This window comes from Rattus norvegicus, chromosome 6 (assembly GCF_036323735.1).
Source record: "Rattus norvegicus strain BN/NHsdMcwi chromosome 6, GRCr8, whole genome shotgun sequence".
Classification (NCBI taxonomy): Eukaryota; Metazoa; Chordata; class Mammalia; order Rodentia; family Muridae; genus Rattus; species Rattus norvegicus.
The window spans coordinates 99938809-99961990 of NC_086024.1; the positions used below are offsets into that span (position 1 = coordinate 99938809).

Genomic DNA, 23182 nt, shown 5'->3' on the forward strand with positions numbered 1-23182 from the left:
TAAGGAATGTTCCGTACCGCATCTGAGTACGTCTGTCCAGAGAGTGTAATGAGGATGAGGATTCACCAAACAAGCTCTACACACGGGTAACTTATGTGCCTGTTACCACATTCTAAAATCTACAGACGGTCAGTGTGGATGAGAACTAACTGCTGAATTTAATAAAGTTGCAAAACTGAAAAAGAAAAAAAGAAAAAGGAAAGAAAAGAAAAGAAAAGAAAAATAAGAAAAGAAATCAGGGGGGCTGGAGAGATGGCTCAGCAGTTAAGAGCACTGACTGCTCTTCCAGAGGTCCTGAGTTCAATTCCCAGCAACCACATGGTGGCTCACAGCCATCTGTAATGCGATCTGATGCCCTCTTCTGGTTTCTGAAGACAGCTAGAGTATACTTACATATAATAAATAAATAAAATCTTTAAAAAAAAAAATCAGTCACACAAGGTAATGGAACACCCAGCTGAACTGACCTAATCAAGCTGCAGACACAGTGTTCACAGGAATATTTCACACTTGAAGACAAAAGGCCTTCTACAATCTAATGAAGGATTCAAACTCTACCAAATGAGAAAAGGCTGATAGAATTGAGGACTCAATCCATGATAGAGAAAGCACAAGAACAGCTGCAGGTCAGGTCAAGGCACGGGACACACCAATGCAGTGCCAGTGGATTCGCTGTGCACAGCAATCCTCAGTTGCTTGCCTGTGTACTCAAAGAAAGAGGTGTACAAGTACTAAAGACCTCCCCGCCCCATTTTTAGAGTGATGAATGACCAACTCTCCTTCCCTGCCCCAGTTGGCATCTCAGAACATCAGGAACACCCATAAAGCCTCTGCTCTCAGCAGCCTGTCTGCTCCTGGTACTCTGTTGGATTGGATTCTATGGTCCTGCTATACTTTGAACAAAACATTGGCTCAATGAGGGTATCCTGACTTCTGAATTTAGTCTAATTAGGGCAGGACATGAGCTCACTATGAACGTTAGTGGCTTTTACCCTGTCAAGGCATATGAGACCAGCTCTCTGCCATAATCAGGTTTTTCTTAAGTCCTGCTTATATGAACACCTCGGTGGGAGGTAGGTATTTTCTTCCCTACATGAGGCAACCCATATGTCAACCAAAGGAGCAGCAGTCCATACAGCACTCTGCACGCCACTCCAGTATTCACTGTACATTATATCACAGTGCATACATGAATACTGTACACTGTATACTACAGTGCCTGGTGTACACATGAGTAAATACAACAGGAACAAGGAGGTGCTCGTTAAAATTCCGTTTCAGCAATCTACCCCAAATCTCAGGCAGAAAGGAAGATGTAGTGACACTTCAAGATGTAAGATGAGAAAGTAGGAAAACAGGTTCTCTAGGCTGCCCCAAATGGACAGGCTAGAGTTAATCCCTGCAAGAAAATGGTAAAGTGTTAAGTTGAGCCATTTCCCAGCAGAGACAGTTACAGTCCTCACACTTGGATGGCCCGTGCTCTGCACCCACGAGCACGCCTGCTCATTTGTAATAGGTATAACCGAAGAGCTTTAAGAAACCTTTCCTAGATAGTGAGGTTTAAAGCAACATAAAAGATGCACACACTGGGCCTGAAAGATGGCTTAGTAGTAAAGGCACTTGTCACCAAACATGATGAACTGAGTTCAAATCACAGAACCCACAAGGCAAAGAGAGAGAGGACTCCAGAGGAGCTATCCTTTGACCTCTCCACTAGAGTTGTGACATGTACATGACCATACAAATACATATACACACAAAATAAACAAATAAAATCATTTTTAAAGCTTTGTACACACTAGTCATTAAATTCTCCTATAATTAAACTTTTAAAAAAGAAAACTTAGAAAGATTTAGGAATAGGCATTCCTAATGTTTAGCATAGTACTAAATTCTACCACAAATAATTTTTAAGGTATTGTTACTTTTAATGGGCAATAACAGAAACTACTCATGCAAACATATTTATTGAGGAGGCCATACAATCTCACGTGCAAGATTTCTGTTGTTTTAAACAATTTCCAAGAAAATGAGATAAAGAGTTAGTAAGTAAGTTATACGCATACAATTACCAAAAAATTGCTTACCTGTAATACAAATTTCTGATCTATGTATTTTTTGGCAATGCTGGGTTGGAATTCTTGGCTTTCCAAAAATCGTATGAAAAATTCATATACAAGCTGCAACAAAAAGATTATAGTTAACTTCAAATTCTAATTCATTAGAATACTGAAAACCATGGAAGCACATTTCACTAAACCTGATGGGGTTTAGGACACAATGGTTAGTTGTCCTATCAGGCCAGGAACACTGCTGGCCTTTCTTGTGACCACGGTCACTGTTATAATTTTAACTTTTAAAACTAAATGCAAGAAATATTGCTAGACAAAGCAAATAAAAATCTATATTCTTGCCATTTATAGGAAAGCTCACTGTTAAAATTCATCCCCCCTCCCTCTCCCCACCGTGTGTGTGTGTGTGTGTGTGTGTGTGTGTGTGTGTGTGTGTGTGTGTGTGTGTAAGTGGGTAGCTCAGGGGTAGCTCTCTCTTTTCACCATATGGTCCTGGGAATAGAACTCAGGTCACCTCGATGGTGAGTGCACCTTGACCTGCTGAGCCTACTGTTAACATTTCATGTCCACCCCCTCCCTCTGAAACAGACACCTATAGTATATATAAATATCTGCATATCTTGATGCTTTTGCCATTCAAACAATACATTATGAATCTGTGTCAACCATCATTTTTAGTAAATGAACAATTACTCATAATTTATACTGAATTCAATTCATAATTAAGCAATCTCCTATGCAGATATTTAAGTAGGTTCTACAGTATTTCTCTAGCAAAGAGCTCTACAATTCTTATCATACAGAACACACAATTTTCCAAATACTTCACAAGTAAATATTTTAAAGGGAGGCTTATCAAACCAAAAGATTCCCAAACACTCTGGACACATAACTACTGCCAGATTTTCTTTAAGAAAGTGTGTGCCAGGGACTGGAGAGGTGGCTCAGTGGTTAAGAGCACTGACTGCTCTTCCAGAGGTCCTGAGTTCAAATCCCAGCAACCACATGGTGGCTCACAACCATCTATAATAGAACCTGATGCCCTCTTCTGAAGACAGCTACAGTGTACTCAAACATAAAATAAGTAAATCTTTAAAAGAAAAAAAGAGTGTGTTAACAGCTCACAGTCTTCTAAGTACTATAGCATGAGATACAATATTCTCTTTTGGAAGCAGCAGTCTCACAGACAGAATCAATCTCAACTGCTCAGATAAACAGTGCAGGATTCATGTTTATTCTCTTTTTTTGCACCATAAATCTACGTTACAGACCACATCAAACTACAAAGCAGCATTACTGAAGTAAAACTCTTCAGAGAGGAAACCTGGGCTCAAAACCCAGCTCTGTTCCTTCCTGACTGTATAAGTCTAAGGACATTCATTTTCTGAATTCTTTCTTTCATTTTGCAATGGAAATAATATGAGATTAAATGTAACATTACACACAAAGTTCACTGACAAACATAATCACCGTCATCTGCCTAAAACAACATTTGTGGGTTTTTCCTATACACTTAAAATTAGAAAACACACCCAAAAGCATTAATTTCATATATGTGTGTGAATATTTAACTTATTTGATTTATATGTATTTATAAGGAAAGGCTGGGAAATTTTAAAATATATATCATTTCATTTTATAATAAAATGTATTACATGTTAACATAAACACATATATTTAGAACAATTATTATAAAGAAAGGAACTGAAATAAGCATGCTGGCACATGAAATCCCAGCACTAAGGCTGTTAACTTGGGGAAATAAGATAACACAGAATCATGTTGTTTACATTTTGGGTAACACTCTTTAATACCCAGTATAGCAGAAACAGATTTATAACCATTTCACTATTCAAATTTATTGCTATTGTTAAAGTACATTTAAAAAAAATCAAGGTTGGAGGGGAAAGTATTTTAGAGTCATCTTACAGAATTTTATTCTTCTTTAATACAAACATCAAAATCTGTTCTTTCTGAACAAGAGCTGCGATGCAACTTGGAAGTTAGAGTACATGAGAAAGAGAACTGGAGCTTAGAGCCAAGGACTCAGGTCAGGATAGGTTGGCACAGCAGCCACCTAGAGCGCCAACCTCAGAAGGCAGAGATGGGGACATCCTGGGAGCAGGCTGGCTAGCCAGGCAGGGTGGACCATTGAGCTCTGTCTGACTGAGGGACCCTGCTTCAAAGGACAAGGTTGAAGATCAATGAAGGATGATACCAATTTCAGCCTCTGGACTCCTGTACTTGGATATACTTATGTTCATACATATGTACATATATATGTATGTACACATACACAGAGAGAGAAGGGGGTGGGGAGGGAGGGAGGGAGAGGGAGAGGGAGAGAGGGAGAGAGGGAGAGAACATAAAAAGTAAAAAATAGAAAAGCAATGGGTTGTTAATACAGAATCTGAAATGATGCCAGTGAACTATTCAACTATACCAGTCTGGATGGACCTTGATCATGTGTGCTCTGAATATGAGTTATTTTCCAGTTGGGAAATATTGGCTCACTGACTCTGACAGTTTTCAAATATTGACACATTCCATTTCACAATATCTTTTCTTTTAATCACATTTTTATTTCTCCCAAGAACAGTCTAGAGCTTGGTATTAACAAATACACTAAAAGACAGATGTACACTATAACACAGATACAGACTTTCTAAAGTTTAAATTCTAAGTAATGCTTCTAGTATTTAAATTCTATCTGTAATGAGAAGTGTTCACAACTTGCCTTTATTGTTTTAGAGAAATAGCTGACAAATACCTAGGTCTTAATAACCAGTTTATGCTTTGTTAAGCAGCTGGTCCAGCCTGCCACTCTCAGCAATCCCAGCACCTTCCCCAGGGTCACCACAGCACTGCACCATGCAGCAGTACTGTGACTCATGCATACTTCTCATGTCACCATGCAGAGTATTTTAAATGGATGCTCAGGGGTCAGTCACTTGGGATGCTCTTCAAACGCACTTTAAGTGAAGCAGGCACCTGTAAATTTCAAGTGCCAGCAGGGAATGCAATTGAGTGTTGACTAGTCTGACACTTGTCCTTATTTGTGCACGTCAACGGCATTTTTAAATACCACTGTTGGATGGAGTGGTAGCACACTCCTTTAATCCTGGGACTTGGGACTGAGAGGCAGGCTGATCTCTGTGAGTTCCAGGCCAGCCTGGTCTACACAGGAGTTCCAGGAAAACCAGAGCTACATAGTGAGATCTTGTCTCAAAAAACCAAAACCAGCGTCAGAGGCCCACCATTTTTATAATGAACAGTACAAATCTACAATGATTAGTCAACACAGGGACAAGGGCACATACCATAGAACTACGATAAAAAGTCACAGTAGGGGCCAGTGCAATGGCTTAGCGCGTAAGTGCTTGCTACCAATCCAAATGAGCTAAATTTAATTCCCGGAGAGAAGCAACTCCCAAAAGCTGTCTTCTGACCCACACACTCACACTCATATTCACACACACACATACATAAATGTAATAAAAAAATTTATTAAAAAATGTGTTAGCCTTGTACACCACTAAACTGATGGACCTCTAAGGATCCAGAAGTACAACTAACAAATATTCCTATAGAGGCTTCAGACTAACGCTTTAATTTAGTATTCCTGTTAGCATTTTTTAGTATGTATTTAATGTGTGTATGTGAGTGGAAGGGACCTTGGGGACTAGTTCTCTCTGTTCGCCATATTGGTTCCAGGATGAAGCTTGGTTGTGGCTGTGCCTGCTGAACCCCCTCCCTGTCCCTCCCTCATTAGCACTTTATATCTGTATAAAGCTGCTGTGCCTGTAATCCCAGCTATGCAGGAAGCTGTGGCAGGTCTAGGAGTTGTAGATGTGCTCTGGGGGGACACAGAGATACCTCATATCAAAATGGGGAGTGGTGGGGGAGACAACTCACAAAACTAGATGGGATTTTAATCTCCTCTTAAATACTTTCTAAATTCAAGGGAGAAGTCTTCCCCAGTGATCTGTGAGGGTTCACATCATAATATGCTTAAATCTTCACCCCTCACACAACTGTTCTCTTTCAACATACTTGTTTTTCAACTCTTGTAAGAATTCCACACTTATTTAAATGACCCCTTGTCCTGAATTCAACACTTATTTAAATGACTTGTTCTGAATTCTACACAAGGTAAAAAAGATCCATCTCCCAGGCCTGTCTCAGCCAACAGGCTTTCTACCTGGACTAACAATTTGATTTCTCTATTCTGGTCCCATGAAAGCAGTAACATAAAGTAAATTGGTAGAAACCCTTCAGACACATTTAGAAATAAGCACAAAGTTGTTCTACACTTAAGAAACAAACTGACCTTGGAATAAAAAAGCCTCCCTTGAGTTTTTAAAGGGAAAACTGGGGTGGGAAAATAAATCACTACTCGAGGTCTCATAAGGAAGGTCTTTGAACAAAAACCTAACATTCCTGGCTTCCAGTCTCGCTGTAAGGCACTGAAAGCAATCCTTAATTGTAAACAGAAAAATTGCAAAACACATTCTACTGGAAAGGCAGATCTAATCTCTGAAAACCCATAAACAATAACCATGGCAACTGTGTCATACCAGCTTAAAATACACCAACAGAAGTACTTAAAAAAATGAAATAGACCTTTCTTTATAAACAGACCTCTGATATTTTTGATCAAATACCTTGTGAACTTAATATTCTGTTGTGTATTTCTAAGTATTTCCAAAGATCCATACATAGATAGAAAAGACAGACAGCTTAGTAAATTCAGTGTCGGCCACAAATTTAAAACTGAGTTTTGCAGAATAGTCAGCTAGCTGGATAGTAAGAATGGCCAACTACACACTAACCAATCTTGTGATTCTCTTCTTCTCTACTTTCTCCAACGGTCACATTTTGCTTTCTTTAAAATGTGGTCCAGAAGTAGCAGCATACTGTGAATTACAGAACTCACAAGGTAAAGGAGGTGACTCCACACTACGTTTTGGTCGGAAAAAGACACAGTTGGTATCACAATTACACAGCTAAGTAAATGTTAGATGGGCAGAGTGGTGCCCAGCTCTTGCACTCAGGAAGCAGAGGCAGCAGAATGGCCAATCAGAAGACAGCCTGGGCTGCAACTGGGAGCTTAAGACTAGCTCAAACATCACGTGGAGACTCTATCTCAAAAAGGAGGGTGGGGAAATGGAGGCCAAGCACTGCCAGCTCCCAGCATGTACCAAAACCTTAGGTTCATCCCTAGAACTTCAAGGACAACAAGGAAAATATTGAATTTAGTGATATGTGATCATGACATCACTTATCACAAAGATAAAGTTTTCATTTCTATGTTTTGTGTGTATGATACATATATTGTAAGGGTTGTACATGGAAGTAAAAGAGTCATTTCTCTGCTTCCACCGTGAGTTCCAGGGAACAAACTTGGATTTCAAGGCAGGCGCAGCAAGCGCTTTTACACTGAGCCATCCCTCCTCTATGAAGAGATTTCTTAAGCACTCTGAATGATCTTGTCAGTTGAAGCCACATTCTTGAAAACGAGAAAGTGACTAATGAGTGCAGTGAGGCTACCCACAGGAAACCAAGGACTCTTGGTAAAAGTCTGGAGCCTGCACTAGGAAGCCCACACAGCAGGTGAGAATGGAGCTAAGCAAGCAAGAGCTCTCCTGGGAGTGGGGGGATGTGAGTTTCACCTCAGACTTTTTGCTTTTTGTTGTTTTATCTATTTAGACAGGATCTCACTTAGGCTTAGCTGGTCCTGAACATATTTCACAGCTGAGGATGACCTTGAACCTCCTCTCTCTCCCAAGAGCTGGGATGGCAGGCATGTCACCATGTCTGCTGTTTCTGTGATTTTTAAAAGTAAGTTTTCTTCACTTGATCCAACCTTAGTCAGACATATTCCCCTAAGAGCTAAAATCGGACCGGAAGGGCTATAGGCTGGAACAAGATGTCAGCACGCATAAAGCCTGCCCATTTTATATACATTTCTGACTTTGTATCTAAAAGGGCAAACGTCTCCTATCACCAGCCTCACTGCAGCTGTGGCTTCTGAGGAGCCAGCCGCTAATATTCCCACCGGAAGGGGGTGGGGGGCGCTAGGATGCAGCCCTCACATTAGTGCAATAGCTTAGGAAACTAATTTAACCTTCTATTTCCTATCATTATGTACACTTTTAACTGCAGGTTCTTTAGAATGATGTCTTAACAATTTTTTAAGTTCAGGAAGATAAATTGAAATATTAAGTCTTTGCTGAATTTTAGTGGGACTTCAAGTGTGTGCAGAAAATGCTCTGCAGATGATGACAATGGCCTGACTCTTCACTGGGATGCACACCTTGAGATGGAGGGCATTTTCAGACAAACACTTTCTTAAAAATTTTATTTTCTCTCAGACAAAATTTCAATCCAGTTGGCTAGTATCAAGCATTACAAATAAGACAAATTTCCTTATCACCCAGTAAATAACCCCTGACCCATGCTCATGCAAGCAACCCTGATTCAACTTAGCAGGTTTAAAAATCAAGCCAGGTATGGTAGCACACGCCATAATCAGCAGAGCCCGGTAGACCTCTGGGATACATACACAGTAAGAATCTATTTCCAAAACTGAAAAGAAACTGAAAAAAAAAAAAAAAATCAGAGCAGGATGCAGTCCTGCTGAAGTCTCCATGACAGAAAGAGAGGTGACAGACTAGGGAAGGGAAATGACAAAAGTTTGCTATGCTCATACAAGAAGTCATTTAAAAAAAACAATAAAATATAACCAGATTTCCACCATTCAAAGGGGTTTTGATCTGTTTGTTTTTGAATTTTGTATCATCCAGAAAATACATATGAGAAAGACAGTAGAGGCCTACAAATCTCTTACAGTATATATAACTCACCAGATGACTGAAGAGCCAGATAACCTAAGAGACCAAACAGTATTAAAACTAACATAACTTGCCCAACCTTGGTCCTCTCAGAGGATCACACAGGACCACAAGCCTGAGGACAGGGTGTGGAAAATAGCCCTGGAAAGAGCCCCGTAACCACAACGGCAGGCAATGTACCCATAATAACCTATAGGCACTAAAAAAGGATTAGCCATGTTGCAAGTCTACGTAAAAAACTCTAGCGTGGGGAAAACATACACGCAGATTCCTGTGAGCCTTTCACAAGCTCAGTGAGTGAGCACCACACACAGGGGCTCCTGTCGGGTGCTGACGGACAGAGCTCAGTCCTTCTCTTCCACCCTCCCTCTCCTTCACGTTATTTCTCACTGTCCTCTGCAAACATTCCAACTCAAGGGAAATTGGCTTAGGAGCCCACACATTCAAGCATCTGTCTTCTTCTTTTAAGGAACGTTGGCCTCAAGAAAGGACACAAAAATAAGGAGTTGATACGTAAGTAAACTAAGTAGACAGCCTGGCACTGGTGCCCTGACAGTTTTCTCCACTCTTCCTCTCTCTCACTGCCATATGGCTCTGACCTTTGCATAAACTAAGGAAACCCACTAAGTGATATTGCAAAGACAGGCATACAAAGTCCCCGGGCACCTACTACTTAAAAAAAAAAAAGAACCCGGGGTATGTATTCTGTGACCTAATCACATGCAGCTAGCCCAAATATGAAAAGAGCTCTGTTCCTGGTTGAATTTCCAGGGGCAGGATGTAAAATGGTTCAGTTAAGGGAGTAAGACCTAGGCATTGGACCTGCAATACAGAGACCCAGTGGGTCACGGAAAAGTTTTGCACTGAAACCCAGTTCCTCTCTTCTGGCATGCTAATTAGCAAGCACATGAAACACAAAAGCATGCATTGATTTGCCAATATTTATTCTAATTTGGTCTCTTCCTTCCAGGAATCCCCATGCTAACCAGGAAGAGTTAATGGAGTTTCTTTATAACACATTTGAAAAGTCGAGTACCTGTAGGTGGGGCCATGATGCCTCGAGGGTAGGTTCATCTTCTTCTGGGTCGAATTCATTGCTGTCACTAGGAGGGAGAGTTCTGAATATATTGCAAGACACCTAAAAATAAACAAGCAGCAATCAGGTCCAAGTACCTCTGGCCGGTGCTCTGGGGACACAGTGCATTAGGGAATGCCACGGAACTGAAAACAGGGACTTCTTTCCACAGGCTCCGGGCTGCGACCACGTAGAGGCAAATCTGGAAAGCCCAAGGGTGACATCTGGCCGTCTCCGAAGCAGGACTTCTTGTCCTCACTGACACCCTACTCAAGCCCTGTGGCTGGCCGGGCGTGTCCCGTCAGAGCCCCACTGGTTTCCATACCCACCAAATGTGCTTCTAACAAACCCATTTACACTAATATACACAGAACTACCAATGGCTTGAAAGCACTTCCTTTCCCTGGCTCATTCACAATTCACACATTTATTGTTAAACTCATAATGAAACTTCTGACATTCACACACATTAAAAAAAAAAATTGGATCAGGAAAGAAATTTAAGAACCTTCCTAACATCCTTTAAAATCAAGCCTAATCTTGTCCCAGATGGTTTAGGAATTACTGTGGAAGCCCTTGACGAGCTGCATGTATGTCTAAAGCCCCACAACTCACCATTTCTTTGCCATAGGCGATATCTAAATTAGATGCTGACTGTCCAGCTTTAAGACTGGAGACTGTTGAAGAAGGACGAAGAAGACTCAACGGATTTCCTACTATGCATAGTACAAGACTGTCATCACAAAACAGCTATTTCTTAAACCTGCGAATGCTGTTCTCGGCTTCCTTTTTCATTTCCTTGCTAGCTCTTCTGCTCCATATTCACCTAACCTTGTAATCAGACACATCCTCTGACCTGAAGACTCAAACAGGAACAGCAGAGAAATGGATAGAAGGGGACAGAGGAGAGGGACAGAACATGAGAGGCCTTGCAGGATTTTGTACACGGTAGAAAATGATGAGCTACACTGTGCTGCTTTGAGTTTTCTTGTGTTTCACTGTGGAACCTGGGCTGGCTGCAAACTCAGGATCCACCTGCCTGCCTCTGCCTCCAGAGTACTGAGATTAAAGTACTGTGCCTGGCTGCTGTGCTGGTTTGAGAAAGGAAGGAGAAAAGCTTTAGAAGTCCCATGGGATCAATGTGTTTACAAGTTCTTATTAGTACTTATCGGTGTATACTCTGTTCTAGGCACTGAGAAAATAATAGTGAACAAAGAAAAGCCACCCTTCGTGAAAATTCTATTCTAGTTAAAGCTGCAATGTCCCATTTCCTAGTTATGAATAGTCAACATAGATGCGTAAGCTATGAAAGATGATTGGCTGTTTCTTGAAGTACAACAGGAAGTTGTAATGGATGGCGCACAGGGAAGTCACATGACTTGATTTGTCCTTTTAAATCAGTCCAGCAGTTCCAGAGAATTTAGGTAGTATGATAAGAACAGAGGTGGCTCAGACTAGGGGATGGCAAAGCAAACAGGATGTGTGGTTAAAGGGCATTGAAATGCTAGCTCAGTGGTTAAGCAAACTGACTGTTCTCCCAAAGGTCCCAGGTTCAATTCCCAGTACCCATGTGGTGGCTTACAACTTTCCATTAACTCCAGTACCAGGGGCCCTGACATCGTCTTCTGAACTTCACAGGTACCATGCATATACACATAAATACATGCACACACACACACACACACACACACACCCCGCACACGTAAAATTAATTAAGTGAATCATTTACAAAGAAACAAATAAACAAAGGATGGTTTCCCAAGATAAAGACTGGGAAGCAAAAGATGTTTTGTTTTGTTTGCTTGCTTTGGTAGAAAGACTCAGAGGTTCAGCTAAAGATATACTAAAAGCAACAAGACATATGAAGTTGGACTTGGACTGGACAGATTGGGGTTAGAGACAACTGAGAACTTACATGTGCATGGATACTTAGTGCCAGGGTTTGACTGGATCACTTTGGAAGAGCTGCTGTACACCCCAACATTTGGAAGTGAAGTACATCAAGAAGTGTGCGTTTAAAGCAGGGTAGAAGAATGAACTGGAGGTTGCTATCTGTGAGCTAAAAGAGGAGACAGATGAGAAAGAGGAGGAAATAGCAAGGAACGTTGTCCAGAGACTGAAAAGGATGTCATGTCTACGGCAGCCATCACAACTCCAACGGAGCCCTGGAAACAGAAGCCGGGGAGCTGAGCTGCTAGGTTACAAGCACCCAGCAGCTCCAGTGGAACCTGGGCTGTCAGAATCTCCCCAGTGTTCCAGAAAGTCAGCTGACAACATTCTCTATTTTATTTCAAATAATGGGAAATATTAGAAATCTTTTTGCTGTGGGTAATTTTCTCTTCTAGCAATTATGAGATATTGTATCTAAGAAGAAACTAGTCACTTAGAAACTAGTGACTAGATACCTATTCATCTAGAAGTCTCCTCAGTTAGCCAGCCATACATATCCAATTCACAAGGTCCTTTATCCAATCTGAATTACTGCCAGTGATTATTTTTTTTCAAAATCACATTTTCATCTGACCTACGTCACTTTGCTTGATGTGCTTTGGGGAAGCTTTAGAACTTTAGCCAGCACTCATCCGTTGTCACCCATGACGACTGTCTTTTTTCCTTTCTCTTCACATTTGAGTCAGGAAAGGGTAGAAAACAGCTATCTATCTATCTATCTAGACAACTCCTGAGTAGACACTGGAACCTGTATGCAGTCTGGGACACACCAACTCTTACAAGGCACCTACTGCTGTAGCCATCTGTTCTCTGATCTGTCTCTCCCCAGTCCCAGAACTAAAAAACTTGAAATACGCATGTATTTCTAAGACCTACAAGGAACTCAACAAGCAGCAGCAGCAGCAGCAGCAACAACAACAACAAAAACCTTAGATGTATTTATAAAGTTATGGGATGTGGTTCTACTTTAGCCTAATTTCATTTAAGTTTTCCAGGGGATTTAGACACACTCATGTTATCTGGAAGAATATTAATGACTGTGCAGTGTTCAAAGCCTCTGGTTTGGTCAGTTTCATTTTCTGCTACCGCATCAAAAGAACACCACGGGGTATAGTCATGTCTTTGGTGTTTATTAGCTTACTTCTACATCCTCTCCAGAGGAGTCTGACGGTCTGAGTGAGTAGCTCCCCAGCAAAGGGGAAGAGCAGCAATGAGTGACCCAGCTTCTGGCCCAACCTGGAATTCAGTATGTATTAACAAGATGCCATGGACGCCAATCCAAGACGAGGCTGAAAGGGCTCCATAAAGCTGTCATTTGCAACATTCTCCAAAGTATAAAATTGGAGATAAACTTTCTGTTCAATCAATTAGAAACATACATCAATTCCAGGAAATAGTATGAAACTTTAAGTACTGTGGTTATAGGGGAACACTAAAAATTAGGAGGAAGTTCCTAACAAGGTTAGTTGAGTACCTCATGCTGACTGTACCACTATGGCTCCAAGAACAAAAACAGGTAAAAAGAACACTGTCATCAAAAGAGTCAAAAAGCGAAACCTCAGCTCATAAGTGATTCAGAACTGAATGAATGGGTGGGCGAGTTAAATGGTAATAGTTAACTGATAGATAAGTGGACGGATCTAAGTGTATAGTTAAGTGGGGAGTAGAGGCCACTTGATTTATCTGCAATAGTTTATACGTGGGGTCCAATTTGAGGAAAGGGCACAAGATAGCCCCACCCCCAAAATGGTGAAAGTCATAAATCTGCTTCCATTAAAGCACTTGTGATTTTCAGTGCCAGGCTAACAGTCCAGCGGGAGTCTTAGCATGTGTACATAAGTAGATCACAACCACCAGCAACCGCTGGTCATGCTCAACCATGCAGCAGTGCTATAGTGAGCTTACATGGCTAGATGAAAATATACTTACGTATTTCCAAAGGTTCAAACAAATCCCTCTATCTTAAGATACATGAGGCACTAGAGGTACTAGTAAGCCCTCTCTTTTATTAATTCAGGACTGAATTAGCAAAAAGATACAATAGAAACTCCCAATGTATATGAGGGGCTAGAAAGATAGTTAAGGGGTTTAGAGCACTTGCTCTTGCAGAGGCCCTGGGTTTGATTCCCAATACCCACATGATGGCTCACAGCCATCCATAACTCTTAATCCACAGGTTCTGACACTCTCTTCTCTGCAAGCATCGGGTATGTACGCAGTACACACATGCATCCAGGGAAAACACATATATGAAATTAGCAAATCATATACTAGGCTTCCTCAGCTATTTTATTTTAACTTAGGGTGGTATTAGAATGAAAGAAAAGTATAAGACAAAGATGTCTTTGAGGAAGTCTGACTCACTTTCATCCCTAAGACATAATAAACACTGAATACTGTAATCTGACCAGAGGCTTGAAAGCACTGGCCTGACCTCCAACCTCCAAAGAGTAGCCATAGAGAGAGCAAGGCTAAGGAATAGAAGGAATGGAAGGAAGCACTGTAAAAACCTGTTCAACTCTCTCAAAGGGAGAGAAAGCAGTTAGCAATTCTTATCCAGACTTCCTGTTACAGTACAGAGACCGAGTGGACGGAGCATGGAGGTCCTCAAGGTAACAAGAGTCTAGTTCTTAGGGTTCCTGCCCTGATACCTTCCTCCCCCACTGCCACAGCCACCCCTGGAGACCAAGGATGAGCTGACTCATTCCTTCCCTTTCCTCTAACTTCCCCTGCCTCTTCTGTATTCTCTCATTTTCGAAGCTGTCCCATTTCCCCATTCCCCCTGCCCATCACCTAGCTCTTTCTTGGGTTTGGCCTATCAGTGACACTCCAAGGCACCCACAGGCAATAGCATGCCTGCCTGAATGCCCCACTCCTGCCTCAGATCCTTGGCATCAACCATCTCTAAACCTCTCCACTCAATGCTGCCTTCCTTAAATCCCTTGTTTATTGTTCAGCTCATACTCTGAGACCCTCAAGGACTCCTTACTGGCTTCTGAATGCCTGGCACCTCATAAACAGGTATAACTGGGCTTGACAAACAGAGACAGGACATGTAGCTAAATCTAAATTGCATAAGACATTTTTAAAGTCAACTCCATGTAATATTTGGGACAATCCTGTTTTAAAAAATTATCTGAAATTCAAATTAACCATATGCCTTGTATTTGCAGTTGCTAAATTTGACAAATGTAAAATCACACTGATTCTAGTAAGAGCCTGTGCAAAAGAGGAGAGCCACTGCAGGTGAGGTCTCGGATCTAAGGACTGCTGTGAGGACCTGCCTGTTAGTTCTTTTGAAACTTAGACACCTCTGATCACTGTGAGCAAAGCAAATGTCAAAGTCATGGCCAACTGTGAAAGAGAAGACTACAAAATTCCCATTTATGGCTTGATTAGCAAATGGGGAAATTTCTTAGCATTTTAAATCATTTTTGATTAAATAATATATTACCTTGTGACTTAATAATTGCAAAATACAACTGTTACTGCTTAAAGTTATTTGATTTATTCCCCGTCACTGTCTCCACCCATAGAAACCTCTAATTTTACAATAGGATTTTTGGTTGTTTTTTGTTATTGTTGTGTCTTACACATTATAAAAACTATTGTGGCTGGCAGGAAGTAACTACTCCCTAAGCATTCACCAACCTGAATCTAGAACATACAGAAGGACAGGGCATAACAACAGTTAATCTTTTAAAAAGAATAAACACATATTTAGTTACATATCTATTAGCCCCTTTAATATTTATGTTCTGCTAAACTAAGCAGGTGATGTAATCTAGAGACGGCACTGTATTCACATTATAATAAACTGACCTAAATCATTTCTCTGTGCTCTATAATGTGTTCTCTGTATAGCTGAGTACCATCATTACTGAATAAAAAGCAGATGAACTGCTTGATCTCAGAACATTCTTCCCACTTTAATCTGCAAAGCTATCATTTCAAACAACTATACAAAACTCAAGTATAACAATGGTAAAAGCAAAAAAATAATACCACGAAAGGCATAAAGTGAATTCCTGGGATTAATCTAAAAAAAATTAAGGTTCAAATAGAAAAGAGTGTCATCTAGGGAGTACCCACCTAATTAAGAGGTATTACTATTCTTCTGGCATTATTCACAGTAAGGCTCCATAAAAGTAGCCAGTTCAATATCCTGGAGGTTCTGTCTAGCTTATTCACTTACTTGATCATCCAGCCAATAATCTAACACACACTGAAAAATCACTAAAAGACTCACTTAGTCAAGCACTCACAATCCAAGTGAGAACCCAGTAATTACAATGTTGTAGCTAAATTAACAATTATTCACATAATCAACAATGATTAATCCAAATAAATCCAGTAATAGTGTATCTAGAAGGAGAAATCAGGAAAAGCTCTGTCACATCAGGGTTTTTCCATGCAGCTCTGACTGACCTGGAACTCATTCTGTAGACCAGGCTGGCCTCAAACTCAGAGAGAGACCCATCTGCCTCTGCCTCCCAAGTGCTGGGCTTGAAAGCACACACCACCACCTCCACCACCACCTCCTCCACCACCACCACCACCACCTCCACCACCACCACCTCCACCACCACCACCACCACCGCCGCCACCGCCACCGCCGCCACCGCCACCGCCACCACCACCACCACCACCACCACCACCACCTCCACCTCCTCCACCAGGGAAAAAAAATGTGAAAATTTTAAACAGTTCATCAGCATTTCTCATAGATGGCATTTTAAAAAGCAATTCTATCAGAACAAAAAATATGAATATAAACATGACTTGGACCTCTAAATCAGATTTATCTGAACACATAAAACTATTTTCAAACATATCAAAACTCATACTAATATTGAACTAAGAACTAAAATTCTAACAAATTTTCTAACATTAAAATAATATATATGCATGTATAAATGTTTACAGAAAATAAACAAAAACATAAAGTGTCAAGTTCCTTACAGTAACACCAAGTTTAAGAATCATTAATGGCACAAGAATAATGATAAAACCTCTTTTGAAATTTGCCCTTTGAATTGATTATGGATAAAGAGCAAAAACAAGGACAAAAATCCCAAAGCACATTATGATACTGTTTAAAGAATTATCAGAAAGTTAAATATCATAATATCAATGTTAAGTAATATTACCAATATACTTTTAATTTCAACCATAGTGACTTGAATCAAACAGGACTTCCTAAGCGTCTACCAACACTCGTGCTTATCCCAAGTCCAAGTCTCACCAGCACTCATGACTCAGAAACACTGTGAATGCAGGTGCTCACTCCTCAATTTTTAGTATAAAACTACATTTGTGGACAAAGTTCTAGTCCTTTGAGGAGACCTTCTCTGACTAAGGACACTGCATAGCTCACGTGACAAAAAGACATACATTCATGAAAGTTGTGAGATCTTTTACAACATGCACAAACCTGTAAGGAGACTAAAGACATTTCTAAAGACCTGTGGTGCATTCATCCTCACGCTTCAAATCTAGATCGCAGGCTTTCTAGAACACAGTACTGTTCTGTTATACCTTCCGAATCTAGATCGCAGGCTTTCTAGAACACAGTACTGTTCTATTATACCTTCTGAATCTAGATCGCAGGCTTTCTAGAACACAGTACTGTTCTGTTACACCTTCTGAATCTAGATCGCAGGCTTTCTAGAACAGTACTGTTCTGTTATACCTTCTGAATCTAGATGCAGGCTTGTTATACCTTCTGAATCTAGATCGCAGGCTTTCTAGAACACAGTACCGTTCTGTTATACCTTCTGAAGAGGCAGAAAGAGCATCAATGATTTTTTCGAAAACTCCAAGAGATAATTGATAAAAGAAAACAATTTTAAAAACTTTAGGGGCTGGGGATTTAGCTCAGTGGTAGAGCGCTTACCTAGGAAGCGCAAGGCCCTGGGTTCGGTCCCCAGCTCCGAAAAAAAGAACCCCCCCCCCAAAAAAAAAAAAAAAAAAAAACTTTAAAATATTGCCTAATCAGAATTTTTTTTTTCAGAGCTGAGGACCAAACCCAGGGCCTTGCACTTGCTAGGCAAGCGCTCTACCACTGAGCTAAATCCCCAACCCCTCAGAAAATTTTAATACATAGACGTTTCCAAAAGAGTATGAAAGAAATTTTTAAACAAACAAACAAATACAACGCTTAGGCATCTCCTATTCTCCTATTCTTACAAGGAAGAAATCATGTTTAATGACATTTCTGTTGTCAACTATTTCGTTTTGCCAGGCACCTAATCTAGAACAAAGATAGCCTGGACTACAGAGAGATCCTATTTTCAAAAACCTAATTTTTAAAGGTTATTTCTGACTATATGGGATATGTAAATTATACATATTTCTACAAAATTTAAAAAGAAACAAAAATGTGTTTTCACTGCTACTGTTCCTCCTTGAAATATTTAGCGGTTCTTATGATAAGTCAGTACAATTAGATTAAGAATATAATTGATTATTTCTGCAAATAATTTAGCCCCTTTATATTCTGGGTATCAGAAGGATGAGTCCTGTCAATTACAAAGAAAAGGAAGCCATGTCCTAAGGGATCAAGAACAGAAAGCTAAAACTCAGAACACGCGTGAGCACAAAGCTAAGTACAGGGGGGAAACTGAGCAAAGGCAACAAACTGTTTCGCTCCACTGGCCGGGACCTGCTCCATGCTAATTAGAGAACAGAAGCCCCCAAGACAGGAAAAGAGATGAGAGTACAGGGGGAAGGAAAAAGATGACGTTTAGGCACGACCTTGTCCACATATAGTGATTTTCAATGCCTAATCAACCAAAGCTCATAGAAGGCAGTATTTATAAAGCAGAAATGAAAAAATAAACCCAGGTGTTCGCTCAATAGTGGAAAATCTGATCTCTAGCACGAGGCAGGGAAACGTGCACACAAATTTGGACAAGAGTATAAACAGTGAAAAAGTATAACACGCATAATAATGAAATACTCTCATGAAACTGAAAAATCTACAGCTATTCTTAAGAACTTAGATGCATGTTATTGATATTTTCAATTATTTATATTTTCAATGAAAGCAGACCCACCTGTACATGTGTGTGTATGTGTGTGTGTGTGTGTGTGTATATACATACACCATTTAGATAAAGTTGGAAACTATGTAAAAATAGCATCATTGTCAGATCCACGCCTGTGCTCTAACTCTCTCTGTACCACAGACAGTCTTACTTTAAATGGGACCTCTGAGGTTTGTGGGTTTGTCTGGACAGAGACTGACTGGGTTGATTCCTTTCTACCCTAACACCCTGGAAACTCCCCTTTGACTCTTTCCTCTGGCCCTGACTGATGTTTCAGAGAACAGGGTAATCTGGAAGCTGGGGAGGACGCTTATAGATCTTCTTATTCAATGTAGTCCCCAGAAGACCCACTTCTCACAGCAGCGCCTGCACTCCCTAAGCAATGGTTCTCTCCAGTTCTGGCATCTCAGGGGAAGCAACCTTGTTTGGGGGGGGGGGGGGAGATCAATTCACTCCCTGGTGTAGAGAGAGTGAGACAGAACCAGGAATCATGGCTTCTTACATAAATTTTGCTCCAAAAGCACCTGGCTTTGCCCGAGGCATCCTTTCTTTGAGATGTATTTGTGCAGCTCCTTGTTAAAGGTGTGACTTAGATCATTTCCAGGGCACCTTTGCTAAGGCTTTAGAGCCTCCTTTCTCTGATCACTCAAGTTAGTGAAAGACCTGCATCAGCTACCCAGATTCCAAAATGATGATTCTATGATCTTTCCCCATTTTCCATGTTCTCATGTCTTTACTTTCATAAACTTAGTTGAGACTCTAAGCAGTAAATGAAATAAACTACGTACACATTCGATCTATTTAATAAAGACTCAGCAACTAATTTCCTATCAAATTTTTCTCCTATCCTCTAATAATTTCTGCTAATTCAAAAATTGAATTTCTTTATACAAGTCATCAATCCCTTTTTATGGGGAAAGAATCCAATGAAACAGCCAGAAACCCAAATGACAGCTTCTCTAAGCCAAGGCAAAATGAGAGACCCACATAAGCACCTGCCTCCCGAGTGTACTGGTCTCAGTACGAAGCAAAGTAGAAGGCTCAAGATCATTCTGGGTCTGCAGAGGAACACAGAATTCAAATGAATGAATTCAAGCCACCCTTTCGTTAAATGAAAACGTATACCATCTTAGGGGAAGTCAGCATTAGAGCCAAGGTAGAGAAGGCTTCCTCCTCAGTTTTCTGTCACCATATCCACCTTGGCCTGTGGATATCTTTAGTTATTCCATTTCCAGTCCAGGACAGCTCTGACATCATCTCAAACTGGCTCTGCTCAGGACCAAACTGCCTCACCGGCCCCACTTACACCGGGAGGGCGCTGCTCCCACCTTCTTACTCTTCCAGTGGGCTGCTATTCTTTTGGCCTTTTGGGTGTCCCTGATTTTATACAATTATTAAAGTCATCAAACTTTCACTAAAACGTTTAGCAGGTTTAAGTTTGAGGCTTTCAAGGGGAAAGTAAAGACTGAGATGAAATTGGTTTAAAACAGTGATGAGTATCCAAACGTAAACAATGATGCTCTGTGGTGGGCATAAGCAAACAAATATAGGAAGAACTTTTCAGAGATGTTCTTTTCCACTTCCTTCCTCTCTGTATCCACTTGACAGGATCAAGACAACAGTACTCAACTACCCACGCCTATGTGCTAAACTGCTGGCCTCACCCTCCTTAGAAGAGCAAAGACTCTTCACAGAGATGGGAAAAAGTAAAAACATATTTCTATCTCACCTGTGACCTCTTGCCCATGTCTGTCTTCCTAGCTTGCTCTGCTCTCTGCAACATAGACCCACCCCTGACTTCCTTATTACCCATGAGTCCAACCACAAACCCTCTACTATGGTTGGCTTCTATTTCAAGATTAAATCTCATTCAAAACACAGGGCATCTTTTTACCTGATGAAATGGTTACAGGGATATTGAATTAACTACCTTGAATGAGATCCTTACACAAAAACATCATAGGGAAATCAACTTCACAGAGATGACTATATTGTATTCTCTCCAAAATTGGAAATGTAGCAGTAAATCCAAAAGTGAAAATTGTTGATATTTAATCTTAGAATCCAAAAATAGAGGTGTAAACACCGCAGCAGCCAGTGCTCACTCTGTATAAACAACGCACAGATCCTTGCACCACTGGTGTCTGCAGACAAGTCCCATCCCCGTTTCTCCAGCTCCACCTCCGTCACGCAAGGCATGAGACAGGCTTTATTCAACCTGGTGATTTCTGAGAGCCAAAACTTTCAAACAGATAGAACAATACTTTGACTTACAAAGTCGTCGCTGAACAACTGATTTAAACACTGAGATTCAAAATCAGCTAACACTATGGGAAAATTTTTAAATTTTAAAAGAATGTCTCTGAAATTCAGAATTTTAAAAAGCACACACAAAGCTCACACTACTCCTGGTGTACATTTCTAGCCCCCATTTGAAAATACTGGATTGTGCTGGAGAGATGGCTCAATGGCTGATCTTCCAGAGCCCCTGGGTTCAACTCCAAGCACCCACATGGTGGCTTATAACCATCTGTAACTCCAGTTCCAGAGGATTTGATGGCCTCTGTGGGGTACAGCATGAATGTGAAGTCATATACATAAAATTAAAATATATAAATCAAAAGTGAGGAAGGCAGGCAGGCAGAGGAAACCACTATGCTAATGAAGAAACACTACCAAACTGTCACCACCTCCCCTCTATACCTGTGCACCTGTTTCATGGGCTCTGTGACCTTTCATTAGTAAAACAATGTCCTGAACTAGCTTAGGGTCATCAATACACACCAGACTTAAATTTGACCGCAGATCCTGCCAGCAGATGACAGTCCTCCGTACCACAGAACTACTGCCTAGTCTGTCGAGGTAGAGCTGACACGGGCTCCATCAGTAGAACACAGGGGGTGTAGATATTAGCTCCTCTGAAGGAATCCCAGAGAAGGTTCTAGGGCTCACACGTTATTTCAACACCACTACCTCATAATTTTTTTATTATTTCTGACTCTGCTTTTAAGAACATCACAAACTTTTAAAAAAGGGGGAAAAAAGCTCCATTTTCCAGCACCTAATCATCTAATCTTAACAACTCTTTTTAAAAGGAAAACAGCACAGGCAATCAAAAAGGAAATGCATTAGTCCAGACACTGTTCTACCTCACCCTCCTATAAGGCCCAACTTTTGCACAAAGGGCAATTCACAATACTCAAAACTGTTCTTCAATAAAACCTTTTGTTACCAAGGGCCTAGAAGTATCTTCTCCACTACGGCTTGCTTGGCCAGCTTACTGAAGTCTACTTGCTCTCCAGCTTATCATATTGAGAGCAGTCCTGTTCTGACTCATAAGCATCTTTCTTGCATGTGTGGTCCCCTGTGCCCATTCACCTCTGGCCTCCTGTGAGGACACACCCTCTTTTTTCATCCCTCTTGCCTCTAGCCCTCATTCTCAAAGTCCCTAATCTTCTCGCCACACTGCAGGGGAACATCAGAAGTCATACATTTCATCTTGCTTGAGTTTATAACTCAGGTTTGGCTTTAAGTATTGGTCAGTGGCCAGCTACCGCCTGGAAATGGCCTGCTCATTGTTTTCCTGCCAAGTGCTTGCCCCTGGCATTACAGTCTCTGAGAGCTCCACTCCAAAGGACACGGTTTTCTCTGCTTCTTTCTGCTAATCAGCTGTGTGCAGTCAATCCTCCCCTCCCCTCCTCTCCTCTCCCATCCTCCAGCCGCTCTCCCATCTCCCAGCCAAGAAATAACTACACTGGAGAAATGCCAAGAGCTAGAGCTGTTAAAGATGCTCTTTGCTCTCCGTTTAAGATCCTCTTCGCATGCTGCAACTTCCCACCTTCTGGATGACCACTGCTATCCCTGTGAGCTACACGTTCATCTTCAAGATTAAATTAAAAAGTTAGGGGAAAAGACACTGCAACCTTAAATGCAGTATTCTGACTCTGCACAACTCTGGACCAGTTTTACAAAGGAGGGCTAGAGAGAGAAGAGGACACTCAGTACAGCGGGATGGTTTTATTGGATATCAGTGATTGACAGGTCACACCTCTCAAAGAATATTAAGTATACTGAAAACCCTGAGCAACCTTAATTTAAAGCAGGCCAGAAGCAATACAGCTTAAATACTAAGCAAATAGTTATTTCCTAAGTAAAAACTTTTCTAATTAAAAAAAATTAAAA

General features: G+C 40.9%; 1 protein-coding gene across 5 annotated transcripts in view; it reads right to left on the reverse strand.

Annotated features, from left to right (window-relative positions):
• Ppp2r5e (protein phosphatase 2 regulatory subunit B', epsilon) overlaps positions 1 to 23182 on the reverse strand; it is a 149104-nt gene that overhangs the window by 34240 nt on the left and 91682 nt on the right. For all 5 annotated transcript variants that reach the window (NM_001106740.1, XM_006240222.4, XM_006240223.5 and 2 more), the window contains 2 exon segments: positions 2088 to 2180; positions 9963 to 10064. In NM_001106740.1, coding sequence (NP_001100210.1) covers positions 2088 to 2180; positions 9963 to 10064 — 195 coding nt within the window.